The sequence below is a fragment of the Empidonax traillii genome, unplaced genomic scaffold (assembly GCF_003031625.1).
Source record: "Empidonax traillii isolate 1590-97213 ecotype Southwest subspecies unplaced genomic scaffold, ASM303162v1 scaffold336:size770142, whole genome shotgun sequence".
Lineage (NCBI taxonomy): Eukaryota > Metazoa > Chordata > Aves > Passeriformes > Tyrannidae > Empidonax > Empidonax traillii.
Genome location: NW_020955529.1, coordinates 195,477 through 208,595, shown reverse-complemented (window position 1 = coordinate 208,595; position 13,119 = coordinate 195,477). Strand labels below are relative to the sequence as shown.

Below are 13,119 nucleotides of genomic sequence, written 5' to 3'. Positions count from 1 at the left end.
GCACCTCCCAGCTCACCTCACTGCTGAGTATGATACAGCCACTCCTATTACTCACAGCCCTTCACCTTCAAACCCTGCGCACTGCTTTCCTGATCATCTTTTCCTAATCACAGTCTAGCTTCTCCTGCTTAACCTGGCAGCAAAGCTGCAGAGCTTAGTCTGTGACATGACAGCAATTGTCATGGCAGCAGAAGGAGATGCCTCAAACTCGCTTGCTGCAGGAGGAGGGGCTGGCTGCTCAGACTCGACGCGGCGGCTGTCGCTCCCTCACAACTATTGTTTCCACCACAGCAAGAGCAACCCGAAACATCTGTAAGCTAGTGACTGGCACAATTTTGTACAAATGGCCTGTTTTGCTGGTATTTTTCACTCAGCTTGGCTCAGCTCTTGTGAAGCATGCCCACGTTTTCATGTGCCCCACTGGCAAAGGCCAGCAGTGAGAAGCAACACCTGGCCAACCTGCAAGACCCCAAGGCCTGTCATGGTCCTCAGTCCTGCACTGGGGTCTGGGCAAGTCCAAGTGAGGTCAAATTCCCCTGTGCAGCAAATCGCTCTGCTCTGGGTTATTTTAAAATATGATCCAAATGTTAGACCAGGAGCAGTTGCAAAGAAATTTAAAATTAGCCTTTTTTCATTCACCCACTCCCCTCAGAGCTAGAGGTATCTAAAAATATTACACACGACAAAAATTCAAACAGTTTTTACACATGCAGTTCTCAATCTGCTTCTTGGGACTACTAAAAAACATAGTAACAGAAGAAATAAAACTGCCATAAGATTTACTAAACACTATTTCAAATTGGTGCAGCATGTCAAAATACAATGCAGCACAAGTTATAGCAAGCCACACACTTCTCTACAGTATCGATACCCATGGACTGCACTTGCAGGCACCTGACAGAGAAAACCACACCTCTATGATAAAAGATGGAGTTTTAAAAAAAAAAAAAGAAGAAAGGGAAGAATGAATTTGCCACTTGCCGTTATGTATTCTAGCCATATGAAAAGATTCCAAGAGATTTCAAGAGTGGTCTTATCATAAAATAGCAGCATCTGTCCAGACTGCAATTCCTATATATGCTACTACATCCTTGCTTTTCTCCCACAAACTGAATGTCTACCTATTATATCTTCACATCTAAATCAAGTAAATCATTAACTATTTACAGTTTGCTTTAAAATTTACCTACAATTAACTTCATATAACATACTCAGCATATGGGTCTAAGTGTTGCTTCATTCTTGGTTTGGACCTTTACAATTGCTGCATTGCAGCTTTAGCCAACCAAAAAAGCCTCTGCAACACTCAAATGCAGATTTTCCAGGCCAAGAGGAGGAGAAAACACTCAGCAGTGATTTCATCCTCTGTGTAATTCTAAGGACTTACTAGAATATAACATTGTCCTTACATCTCCAGAGCAACAATAGCTGCATTCTCTACAACCCAGATTAGTCAAGAGCCCTGAAGATGACTAAGGATTTTATGCTAAATGGCCATTTCAAAACAGTTTAAATTCCAAATCCACCTGTATTTTCAGTTCTGTGTCTAACCCTGCATGTGGTTTAAAAGACATCAGATTAAATGCAACAGACATAAAAAGGCATTAAGCTATGTTATCATACTTGCAGAGAAGACACTCATCTTCAGTCTTTTAGCACTTGAGAGGCAGAATTCTTCATTACTAAGGCTCTAAAAAGGCCACTGACAGTTACAAAAGACACAGCATCCCCAGATTAGAGTGAAGGTACAAAAAAATACAGGTTGCTATTTTTATTGTCTTTGATTACCCAATCCTCCACAAGATTATTTGCAAGGGAGCCCTTTCTCAAAGGCTTTTAAAGTCCCTCTAGCAATCAGGGGAGGGAGACACTCAAAACTCCTCTGTGCTTCCATGCATTCCCTCTTGCAGACTTATTTCCCATCACATACAAGACATTTACCTTTTTTTTTTTTTTTTTGTGAATGTACTTGGCTGCCTTTTGCCAGAGCTGGTCAGATTCAGACCCAGCTGTAATACAATACAATTAAGTTACCTTTTACTTTGCTTTTAGCAAAGTACTTACAAATAAGGAACATTTTTAAACTTAATGGCAAAAGAAGAAAGACACCTTCCCAAGAGGAATGTTTGCTTAAAATCCTTTCATAAGGATCAAAGAGCTGTAAATGGGATTTCATGAAGTGCTGTCTGCTTATAGAAGATCTGCTTTTAATCAGTGCTATCCCTCCTTTTGAATTTCACGTCTAGGCTGCTCTCCATAGGAAGTAATTTTTAGCTAGAGTGAACCCTGAATCAACTCCGGGAATTCCTTGTAAAACGCTCTATCCTTGAGGCATCATTTCCGATAGGCCACTAATGGAGAATCCTGCTTTTAAGGTTCTTTTCTTAGTAAATGCACTCTAGTATATGGCAATTAATTTAGGAAGGATTATGTTGACTGTAGTAATACTGTATCTTGATCTGTAGCCAATGTATTCATTCATCTTTATTCATTTAAAAGATCTGATGTTCTTTTGTTTCCCCTTTCAAGACCTGACTTTCTATTCAGCTGGCAGTTTCATTGCTTAATCACACAGTCTAAAAGGGCTACTCCTACAGCTACTAACTCCACTGGGATTTCTTCACTGTAAATGTCATCTTTGCTTTGCTTTCAGAAGGGAAGCACAACAAACATCTTATTCATGACAATATTCATTGGCATCAGCAGGGGTTTCACCTAAGTATGGGCTGGAGGGCTGAATCCATTGCATTGTATGTTGCTATACCCATCCCTTGGGTTACACACAGGTTACGTCAATTAGAGGCGATCTCAAAATCCCAGGAAGCCATTCACAGGAAAGCTTAAGCTTGGGAAAAAATAACAGACATTTACAGCATGGCTGTCTGCTGTCTGCCACTGAACTGAAGATGTGTTTTATCTAAGTTCTAGTCAGAAACCTGCATCAGGGATGTATCCGCCTTGGCATTAGTCACAGTCAAAATCCAGCTAAGACCATAAAGAATCCCTTCTCTAACAGAGGTCATGGATGCAAGGCAACCAGAATAGTACAAAATGCCTTTAGGATGTTGTTAGCAACGATAATTCATGATTGACTAAATACAGTGAAGGCACACGCGTATTGTTTGCACTCAGACACTTTCTGCCTATATTGCCTCAACTATTGCTTCTGCCAGTGAGAGCAAGTTGTGATGCTTGCTGCCTCACCTCACATAGTATCAGCACTGGTTCACAAATAACCCTACCACAGCCTCTTCACTCTGAGCACTGCCTACTCCTTTAGCCAGCCACGTGCAAGGTGGGCAAGGGTGATCAGCTTTACCTGGGTCCTCACTATTACACACAGGAGATTATACTCGGATTGTAGACTTCACTGAAGTCAGCAGGGACATTTACTATTGAGTAGTAACATAAGCAAGAGTTAAACATCAACAGGTTTAACACCAAGGCCTAAAACCTCAACACGACATGCACAAGATGTAAAAAACTTTTGTCTTATGACAAGCAAATGTAATCCCAAAGTTATCTCTGCTGCAGGGAACAAGGCCACCATCTTTACATATAGCAAGATTAAAAACCTGCAAATTATTTAGCTACTCATCTCTATTCCATCTCTCTCATACATAAAAAAGCATTTCTCTCTCCCATATATACAAAAAGCAAGTTTATCCCAAATAACTCTCACAATGCTCAAGTGCTTCATAAGCCAGTGGGCTCTCCTGGTTCCCATAAAGGAAAATGGAAGTTTCCCCTTTTTACCACTTATATAATTCTTATGAAAGAAATGGGAGTGAAGCAGACAACAGACTCTGACCCCTTGTCAGGAAAGCAGCTCATTGGCAGTGATCACTCTCAGCATTTGTAAGAAGATTCAGATGATCACCTCACTGCACTACTTGTCTTCCTTGACAGCCACTGTCCCCTTTCCAATCTTGCCCAGCTTCCAGCAAAGCACAGCTCAGTTCCCTGTGGTGGCACCAGCTACGATGCTGAAAACACTGATGCCCTGCTGAGGGCACTGACTGATGAACTTACGGTGGCATTTAAAGGAATCACTGCCCCAAACCCTTCTTTCTGTCCTGCTGCCAAAGGTTTCAGTCTCCACAGATATGTCCCCAGAAGGACCTACTCTGAATGTAATTTAAGTCACCATATGGAATTGGCTTGAACACTCTGGCCACTCCTTCTCCTGCAGAAAAAGGAAAGGAATAGATGTGTCACAGAATCATGGAAATGGTGGCTGGAAGTCCAAAAACTTATACTGAAGCAACTAAAGCATCTCAAGCGCTGCCAGGCTGAAGCCCAGTTCACTACACAACGTGAATTCACAAATGTTCATTGACAGACAAATAAACTGAAAGAGGGCAAGTCTATTAAACAGATACAGATGGGAAAATGTAATTTTGAAGATTAAGCAAATAACAAAATCACAAAAAATAACAAAATAACAAATTACTCTTACAAAGAGTAAGAAGAGATAACAGAAGTCCCAGGCCTTGGTGTTTCAAAGCAGGACAGAACATGCTGTCTAAATCAATCCAAATCTTGCGTCAATAGCAGAATAATAACATGAGACAGTGTTCCCATGCCCAGCACTCAGTAGGCTTTTCAAACACTTTTGGCAAGTCACACACCAATCTGAGTGTAGCTTCATACTGTTAAACAAAGGTGGGTGGTAAAAAAGCACAGCAAGGGGAGACACAGAATAGACCCAAACCTACTCAAGGACTTTGGTTCACCATTCCAGGTACTCACCATGTCTTGCATTTGTAGGATGTCTCCCCTGGTGTCCAAAGTGAATTAGTCGACAGCTTTCTCAGAGCTATTGTTTCACACCAGAACACCTCACATTACCCCAGCATTTTGTTCAGGACAAACACAAAATTTCTGTCTTGAACTACTGTCTCACACAGCAGAAATCTAGAATGCAATTTTTCTCTCTCAAAATATTCTGCCGCCTTCAACTGAAGTCTACTTATTTCTCATGTCTCTTCACATCAATTCAAAAGGTAACAACTAAAATTATTCTCTGTGCCCACTCCTCTGAATTTCTTCAGCCTCTCCATTTTTCCACATCTGCTTCTTTTTCTCCCATTGTGCCAGCTCTTCTCCTTTCTTGCTACACTCAATAGTGAGAGAGTTCCTCTGTAACACCACGTTTTTGAGCTCTCTCCCCATGCCTTACAGTCTGTCAGCTCAGGACCAGCAGTGCCTTTCCCAATTCATATGCCAATTCTTGGACTATTCCCAGGAAGATTATTCCAATTTTCTAAGAGATTTGGGCACCATTTTCCTCTCCCAAATGCCTCCTTGCATTTGCTTTGGTGACTAGCTACTCTGTCTTTGCTCAGTAGAATTGTATTCACACCTCCTCTTCACTGAGCTCAAACAGATTATGTTTTAATGGGTGCAGTTGCTGCTGGAACAAACATGTCCTGTAACAGGCATTTTACATGCCACATGCCTTTTTTAAACTGTGCTCTGTATATGCTGCAATTTTGAGTTCATCTAGGCTCAGGCCTTGCTTGAAAAGTGCCAAGCACTACCAAAACACAGAAGCCAAAATAAGTTGTAACAGATATTTCAGTGTCATCATCTCTGTTGATTCCCTGTAATATGATGAACAAGAGGAGTATAATAGCAATGTTAAAAGCAACGAGCAGGGGGGTATATCCTGGAAAATCTGGTCTGCATGAGAACATCCTGCACAACTGAAGCACAAAAGATTGCCACTTCATGCAGAAAAACTCCTCAGCAATGGATGTGGTGGCTTTCCATACTATACAGGCTGAGAAATGTGCTCCTGTAGATGCCCTCTTGGCCACCCTTCCATTATGCACACCCTGCTCCATCCCCAGCTAACACTCCTGAACCAGTGGTTTGAGATCCCCCTTCAAGGACTTCAACACAGTGCAGAGGACATGACTGAAGTGCTTACACTTAGTGGTTCAATGCATCACTAGATCAGCCTGGTGCTTCAAATACAGAGGTCCTTCCCCTCCCACAGTATTTACAGTGAAAGGGACCCAGTTTCTCCACTGTCTCACATCTGAATTGCACCTCACACTGGAGCAGTGCTGGTGCTCCACTAACAACAGCAGGCCTGGATGCTGTGTGGAATTCATAAAGGGCAGCATGAGAGTCACAAACAGGATAAACTGCAAGAAGCATGAACTTTCAGAAGCTGAAATGGAAATGAAAAAATGGGGCAGATGAAATGAAACTAAATGAAGTGAAATAAAACGAAAAAAAACAGATGCAGATTGGTAAAGGAGAGAAGGGAGATGCTCAGTGCCAAAAGGGGCTATCTGCAACACAGTGTTTCTACCACGAGAGAGAAGGGAAGGCAGGAATAAAGCTGCTTCAGGGAAAAAGGGGGGAAAGGGATATCAGTCATGCCCTGCTGTCCAAAAGGAGTCAGGAGGCAAGGCATGGTCAGACAAAGCACAAGGAGTCAGTTATGCCCCTGTGCACCAAGGGGAGTAACCCAGAAAGGACACTACAGAGTTGCCTCCCCAAGAGTGGTATCTGCTCCCACGCTGATCAGAGGTCAAACCAGCCTCTGCCTCTTCCTACACAAAGTTCCTGATACTGCAGACCTGATCCCAGAGAGAAGTTTTGGCCAAGTGCAGTTTGGCAGGGTGCTAGGTGCTGTTCTTGTGTGCTCAGGACAGCTCCTGGCCCCATGCAAGGAACACAGCGTGGTATGGGAAGATCCACTGCAAAGTATCAGAACATAGGACAACATCAAAAATTAGTTTCTCACTACTCCAATGAACACAGGCACTGGTGTAGCTCCAAAAATCAGGAGTGAGAGTGGGGGGAAATGTTAAGAATAGTAACAAATGACATTTTTATATGATTTCATCATCACTATTGTTGCATACTTTCACAAAGCATTTCCTTAGAGCCCAGAAGTCTTGAACGTACAGTATATTTCCTTAGTGGCAGAATGAAAACATCTAATTTACCACATTGGAATGGGGATTCAGAAGATACACACAGACAGATCCTGTGGGCACTTGTGGGATGAGCAGTGTGCACAAGGTATAACACAGAGAGCTCGATTTGCTTTTGCTGAAGAAGGGCCAAAAGCATAAAACATAAAAAGAAAACAAAAAAAAGGCAGTCCAGCCCTGATGCCTGCCAACTTCACTAATGTTAATTTATGCCTTTGATTTGGTCACAAAACTCAATACTAATGTTAATGAATATTCATTTGTAGAAGCTTCAACACATTCCCTTTCAAAGAGAACAGGCTGAGGTTTGGGTTTTCTTTTTTCCAGCAGTCCTCTCCCCAGCACAGAGAAGGAAATCTGTGAGAAGTGATGAAATTAAAACGAACTGTTGATTCAAATTCTTCAAGTAATTCTTCCAGTTTCTTATTTTATTACAAATTAAAAAGCAAAGAACTAGCTATGGGTAGGAACCTGTTACACTCCAGCTGTCAGTAAAGTCATGCACAAAGCAGCTGACACTCACCCAGAGGACAACCAGGGTCTCCCCCAGCCCAGACATGCCCTGAGTAACCGCAAGTCACACAACACGTTGAGGACCAAGGCAAGAGGAGCCATCATCCAAAAAGCCACTGCAACACCCAGGCTCAGCCTTGGCCACCAGGCACTGGTGCCTGTTGATAGTGGAGACCTGTATAAATGCAGCACTTTGGTATCATAAAGCTCTGCTTTTAGAAGGGGGCTGTTCCCCTCCAGACCAAATACTTTGGCTGAAGGATGTTTTTTGAATATGGAGAAAACCTAGAGGTGTTTACAAGCCTGGTAATACTGTCTCCAATAACGCCGTTAACCACCAGGTTTCCTGAGGAAGGTGCCACACCCACCATGCAGCCGCCTTTCATCCAAGCAAACTTGCCCCGTGCCGCACTGTGCCAGCTTTCCAGGGAAAGCTCCACGAACCAAGCAATCTTTGAGCTCGCCCCACTTCCTCACTCATCTCTGCCCCAGGTGCCACAGCAGCCGTGACTCCATCACCCACTGATCCAGCCACCCAACAGGAAACAGGCAGCAACCTGGAGACCAACATCGGTACTGGGGAAAACCTCTGCCGTGTTAGCAAGCTACGGGTGTGATTTCCCCCAAAACACTACTCCTCGCCAGGGCTGCCTCGTCTTTATCCCAGTCCGTATATCCCCAGATCCTGCGTATATAGGGAAATCACATACTGTGTCAAAGAACACAGGTCCTTTCTTTCTGGCATGGAAAGCACACTATATTGCAGCTCTGCTTGGCTATAAAAGCATCTAGCGGGAGACAGGCACCGATAGGAAAAGGATGGTTATGATTAACTCTCTGACTCCTGATCCCCACCGTGCCTGATGTATTAATAGCGCGCAGAGGTGTCGGTGCTGGCATCATGGCGCTCTTTGATTTTCCACGCTTCCCCCCACCCTCACGCTCCCCCACCTCCCATTCCTGCGCACCCCCAGCCTCCCCCCGGCCCGCAGCTCGCTGCCCCGCCGGGGGGCTGCGCTGCCCCTGCCCGCTGCGGGGGGCGGCGGCAGGGGCACGTTGTGCTGCGGTGGTCCCCTCCCTCTTTTGTTCTGCCTCGCCCGGCGGCCGAGCCTCCCCAGGCCCGGCTCCTCGGGAGGGCGGCACCCCCGGCCCCGGCAGCGCCGGGGCGAGCCCCCCGCCGGCCCTGCCCTCCCCGCCCCGGGCTGCAGAGAGCACACAGCGCTGAGCCCCGGCTGGGCGGCGGGCGAGGGAGGGGAGAGAAAATACAATCAAAAAAATGAAATAAAAATATAATAAAATATTTAAAATAAAATCAAATCACTCCGCGCCCAGAGCTCCAGCAGCAGGAGGAAGGGCGCCGGCGCCCGCATCCCCAGCCCGGGGCAGCCCCGGCCCCGCCGCCCGGGGTCTGCCAGCCGCCCCAGGCACTGCGCGGCCGCGGCGCTCCCGCCGCACGCCCTTCCCCGCCCCGCTAACAAAGGAGCGCCGGGGCCGCTTACCGTGATGTGCGGGATGCTCTTCTTGCCCTGGTACGACATGTTGGCTCTCGCTAGCGCCGGGCGCACGCAAAAAACCCGAGGAGCGAGCCGAGCCCAGCCGAACAACACCGGCGGTGCTGAGAGGAATAATAATGCGGAGCCCGGTCGGGTGATGGGGCGGGGCAGGGGCGACCCGGCAGAGCGGTGGAATGGGGGCGAAGTTCCGTCGCCCAGAGGAAGGGGAGCCCGGCAAAACCGGCACCTTTTTTTTTCCGGCTGCAATCAAACAGGGACGAGGCTCCCGGGGGGGTCGGCGAGCGCTGCCTCTGCCGGCGGCAGCAGCGCCCTCCCGGCTGCAGGTCGGAGCAGGATTCGCTCAGCGCAACCCAGGAAGCGTTTCCTTCCCTCCTGTCCCCCCACCCCTCCGCCTGGCCCCCCTTCACAGCCCATCAATCCAGCCTCCCTCCCTCTCGCACCGGCGCTAGGAAACGCCGCCCCGCCACCGCCCCGCTCGCACGCTGAGGTCACCGGCGGGTCCCAAGCGTGGGCTGCCTCAGGGTGGGGACAGCGGGGGAGAACCCCCGGCGGTGGGTCCTGCTGCGCAGCACATGGCAATGGCACTGCCCGAGCTGTCCCCACAGTGCTGAGCCTGATGGCGCTGCCCTGCGCTGTTCCCATGGCACTGACGCTGATGGCACTGCCTTGTTCTGTCCCTGCGGCATTGCCCCGATAGCTCTGCCTGCTCTGTCCCTGATGGCACTGCCTGTTCTGTCCTCATCAGTGGCTCTGACCCCAAGAGCACTGTCCTGCTCTGCCCCTCCTTGTCACTGGGTCAGTGTCACACACCCTGCTCTGTTCTGTGCCCAGGGAGGCCATGGGTGATGGCACAACCAGGCCAGGCCAGGTGGATGCTATGTCAGCAGCTGTGGGAAAGGTTAAGTGGCTCTTCTGTCTTTTTGTCTCACAGAGTGCCTCCCTCCACCCATGGTGCTTGAATAAGGCTCTGTGAACAGCTGCAGAAAGGCTAAAAGGCACTGCAAATCTGCACCCAAGTTAATCCCCCAACGACGCACTCTGGGACTCTTAGCACAGCCACTCCTGTGACATACACATACAAGGCATTTACCAGCAAGGCCACATCCCCGACACATCTTCCCCAATATCACCACTTGAAGCTTGTAAAAAGCTCTGGACACCATGGTACAGGGGTCACACATGTCTGCTGCTTACAGTGCACCTTCTGAAGCCAGTGGCCAAATCTTACTTGCTTTATTCCTAACCTCCTCCTCATTCCACTTTGGTCAACTTTGCCAGTATAGTGTGATCTCGAGAGGTAGTATGCATTTGTGCTCACTACCCTGAGTGAACTAGTAAGCAGGGAAGACGGGGAGGCAGCACCAGGGATGTGCTAGAAAAAATGGGGAGTGCCATGCCCTCCCACTGCCCCAGGGTCCTGATGGAAAAAACGAAGGAGTTCAGGTGAGCGGGAAAAGAGAAGACTGCACTGCAGCTGGCAGCCTCTGAAGGCAACCCCGAGGTCGCTGCAGAGAAAGCGCAGCACGCCAGGCACAGTGACCCACCAAGCCCTGCCTGCTCGCTCCAGTGTCCCACTGCAGCAGGCACTCACTGGGCTGCAGGGGAGGCCATGTAGCACCTGCAGCCAAGCCCCAGACCAGAGCAAACCAGCACCCCATTCATGCTCAAACTGAAAAGGGGAGAAAAGAGTGGAAAACTAAACTCAGTTTAACCTGTGGAAAGAGCAGAGCATGGACAAGCCATAGAGGCTTCAGGCTGGGTACTAAGGGAAAGGGTGCATCCATGCAGAGACATCACTGCAAGGCCTCATTTCTTTCTAAGGGGAAATCAATGACAATCCCGGTTCCCAGGAGCGCCAGCCCCCAGGGTCTGCCTCCAGCCGGCGTGCCGCTGACAGAGCTAAGATGGAGAAGCACAGCTGTCAGGGGCCGGCCAGCCCCACCGGCTCACTTTTCCCTTGAGTCTACAATATGAGTCCAGGTTCCAGTTCCAGAGGTGGGGAAGCCAGGGCAGAGGTTTTGGCCGATCCTCCGGCCTTCCGCGCTCCCTACCGGGGAGACAATGCAGGCGCACGGGGAGCCGAGGGGAGCGGGGGCAGAGTCGGCGGGGGCGGACCGGGGCAGATCCTGGGGCTATGCCTGGGACAGGGCTCCGCGGTGTTTCCCCGGCGAGCCTGGGAGTGCAGCGGGCTCCGCTTTGTTCCGGGGGGCGGAGGGGAGGTGCCGAGGGACCCGAGCTGCCCTCCAGCCCCCCGGCACGGGCAGGAAGGGAAACGGAGAACTCATCGCCATCACTTACAAAGGAAAACGATTTCTGGGCTCCCTCCCGCTACCGCTAAGCTCAGCCAAGTGAGGTAGTTTAGGGGCCAGCCGGGCTCTTCCCGGAGTGTCGGCGTACCGGGGAGGAGAGGGCCGCGCCTCCCCGACCTGCCGTGCCGGAACTCCCCCGCGAGGGTGGCCCCCGTTCCCCTGCGCCGGCGAGCGCGGCTCTGCGGCACGGCTCGGCTCGGCTCGGCTCGGCTCGTCCCGGCTTAGCACAGCAAGCTCGGCTCGGCTCGGCTCGGTACACCACAGTAAGCTCGGTTCAGCTCGGTTCCCCCGGCGAGCGGGGGCGGAGGCTCCCTCCCCCACTGCCCGGGCCCCGCTCACCTGTCCATTGTCCTGCCCCTGCAGCAGCTCCTTCCCCATGGGGTATTTAATCTCCACGCCCGGGGTCTTGTCGTCCCGGTCTCCCGGGGAGCTGATGACGGAGCCGGAGATCTCGCTGATGTCGCTAGCGGTCTCGCTGTAGTTGTCCCCTCCGTCCAGCATGTCGTGCCGGCTGCCGCTCCGCGGGGTCCGGGACCCCTTCTTCCCCACGCTATAGGCGTCGAAGTCGATGGTTTTGTTCTCGTAGGCCCCCTCCACGGAGGCGAACATCCCCCCGTATTTCTGCCGCGGTGTCTGGGCTGTCGTGCCCGGCCTAGCTAGATACACAGGCAGGTCATCTTCTTTATTCCAGTTCCTCTTTCTCTCGGCCATTCTCGCTGTCCGGATCTCTCTCTCTCTCTCTCTCTCTCCCTGCCTCCCACTTCTCTGCACCTTCCACTACCGGGATAGGCTGTTAGTGACCATAAAAATGAATGGATGAATGCAGCAGTGGTGGAGCTGGGTTGGCTGGTGGGATCTTTCCCTTAAGGAGATGCAAACGTTAACCTCCCTCCCCCCTCCCACCCCCCCCGGGGAAAAAAAAGGGGGGAAAAAAAAGAAAGAAAAATTAGAGAAAAAGAAAAAGAGAGAAATAAATCCGAGTGGGATTTAAAAATAGCCGTGTTAGTAAAGAGCACGTGAAAATAAAGTACAAAGAGCGGAGCGGAGAGGGTGGCAGAGGCAGGTGATTGGAAAGCCCCTGACGAATGGGAAGAGCAGCAGCGATTCCCCGAGCAGGGACCGCAGTGCACAGCTCCCCCGGTATAGAATGATCTAGGGGGCGGGAGGCAGGGGGAGGAGGCAGGGAGGGAGCCCGCCGCATGCACACACAGCCGGTGCCAATGGGGTCCCGTCCTGCGGGCGGGCGGGCGGTCGCCCGTCACCTGCTGATGGCGTGGCTTCGGGCGAGAGAAAAAAAAAAGGAGAAAAAAAAAGAGAGAAAAGCTACAAAAGCTACAAATCTTCCCCAGTCTCCCCGAGAGAGCCGGAGGGAGTTTCTCCCACTTTGCACACTGACATTGCCCCCGCCTCCCTCCGCGGGAAAGGCTGCGGCGCTGCCCGGGCGGGGCGGGGGAAGGGGGGGGGGGGCGCGGCCGCGGCAGCCCCCGATGCGGGCGGGAGGCGGGACAGCTTCGGTCGGCGGCCGAAGGGGGAGCGGCGGGGAGAGGAGAGAGGGGTGTCCGGGGTCGGGGTGGAAGCACCAGCAGCCCCGGGCAGCAGGGCTCACGCTGTCCGTGCCGCAGCAGCTGCTGCCCGCAGGGGTGGTGGCGGCTCCGCTCCGCCCCGGCTGCCGCTCCCCCGCTGCGGCGGCGTGGGCAGCGGGCAGCAGGGCGGAGGCAGCTGGGTGCGGGCAGCTGGGTGCGGGCAGCAGGGTGCAGGGTGCGGGCAGCGGGCAGGGCGGCGGGTGCCGGCCCTGACACGGAAGTGATCGCGCCGAGCGCTGCCTGA

At 50.7% G+C, this 13,119-nt stretch overlaps 1 protein-coding gene across 2 annotated transcripts in view; it reads right to left on the bottom strand.

The window, feature by feature from the left end:
• Nucleotides 1-12,438, bottom strand: part of CRMP1 (collapsin response mediator protein 1) — a 50,462-nt gene extending 38,024 nt beyond the window's left edge. The window contains exon 1 of one of the 2 annotated variants that reach the window (XM_027891967.1): nucleotides 11,632-12,438. In XM_027891967.1, coding sequence (XP_027747768.1) covers nucleotides 11,632-12,003 — 372 coding nt within the window. In that variant the 5' untranslated portion in view covers nucleotides 12,004-12,438. Of the gene's footprint in view, nucleotides 1-8,968; nucleotides 9,108-11,631 lie in introns of those variants that run through there. The other variant, XM_027891968.1, reaches the window with a different exon arrangement.
• Between the last annotated feature and the right edge of the window lie 681 nt (nucleotides 12,439-13,119).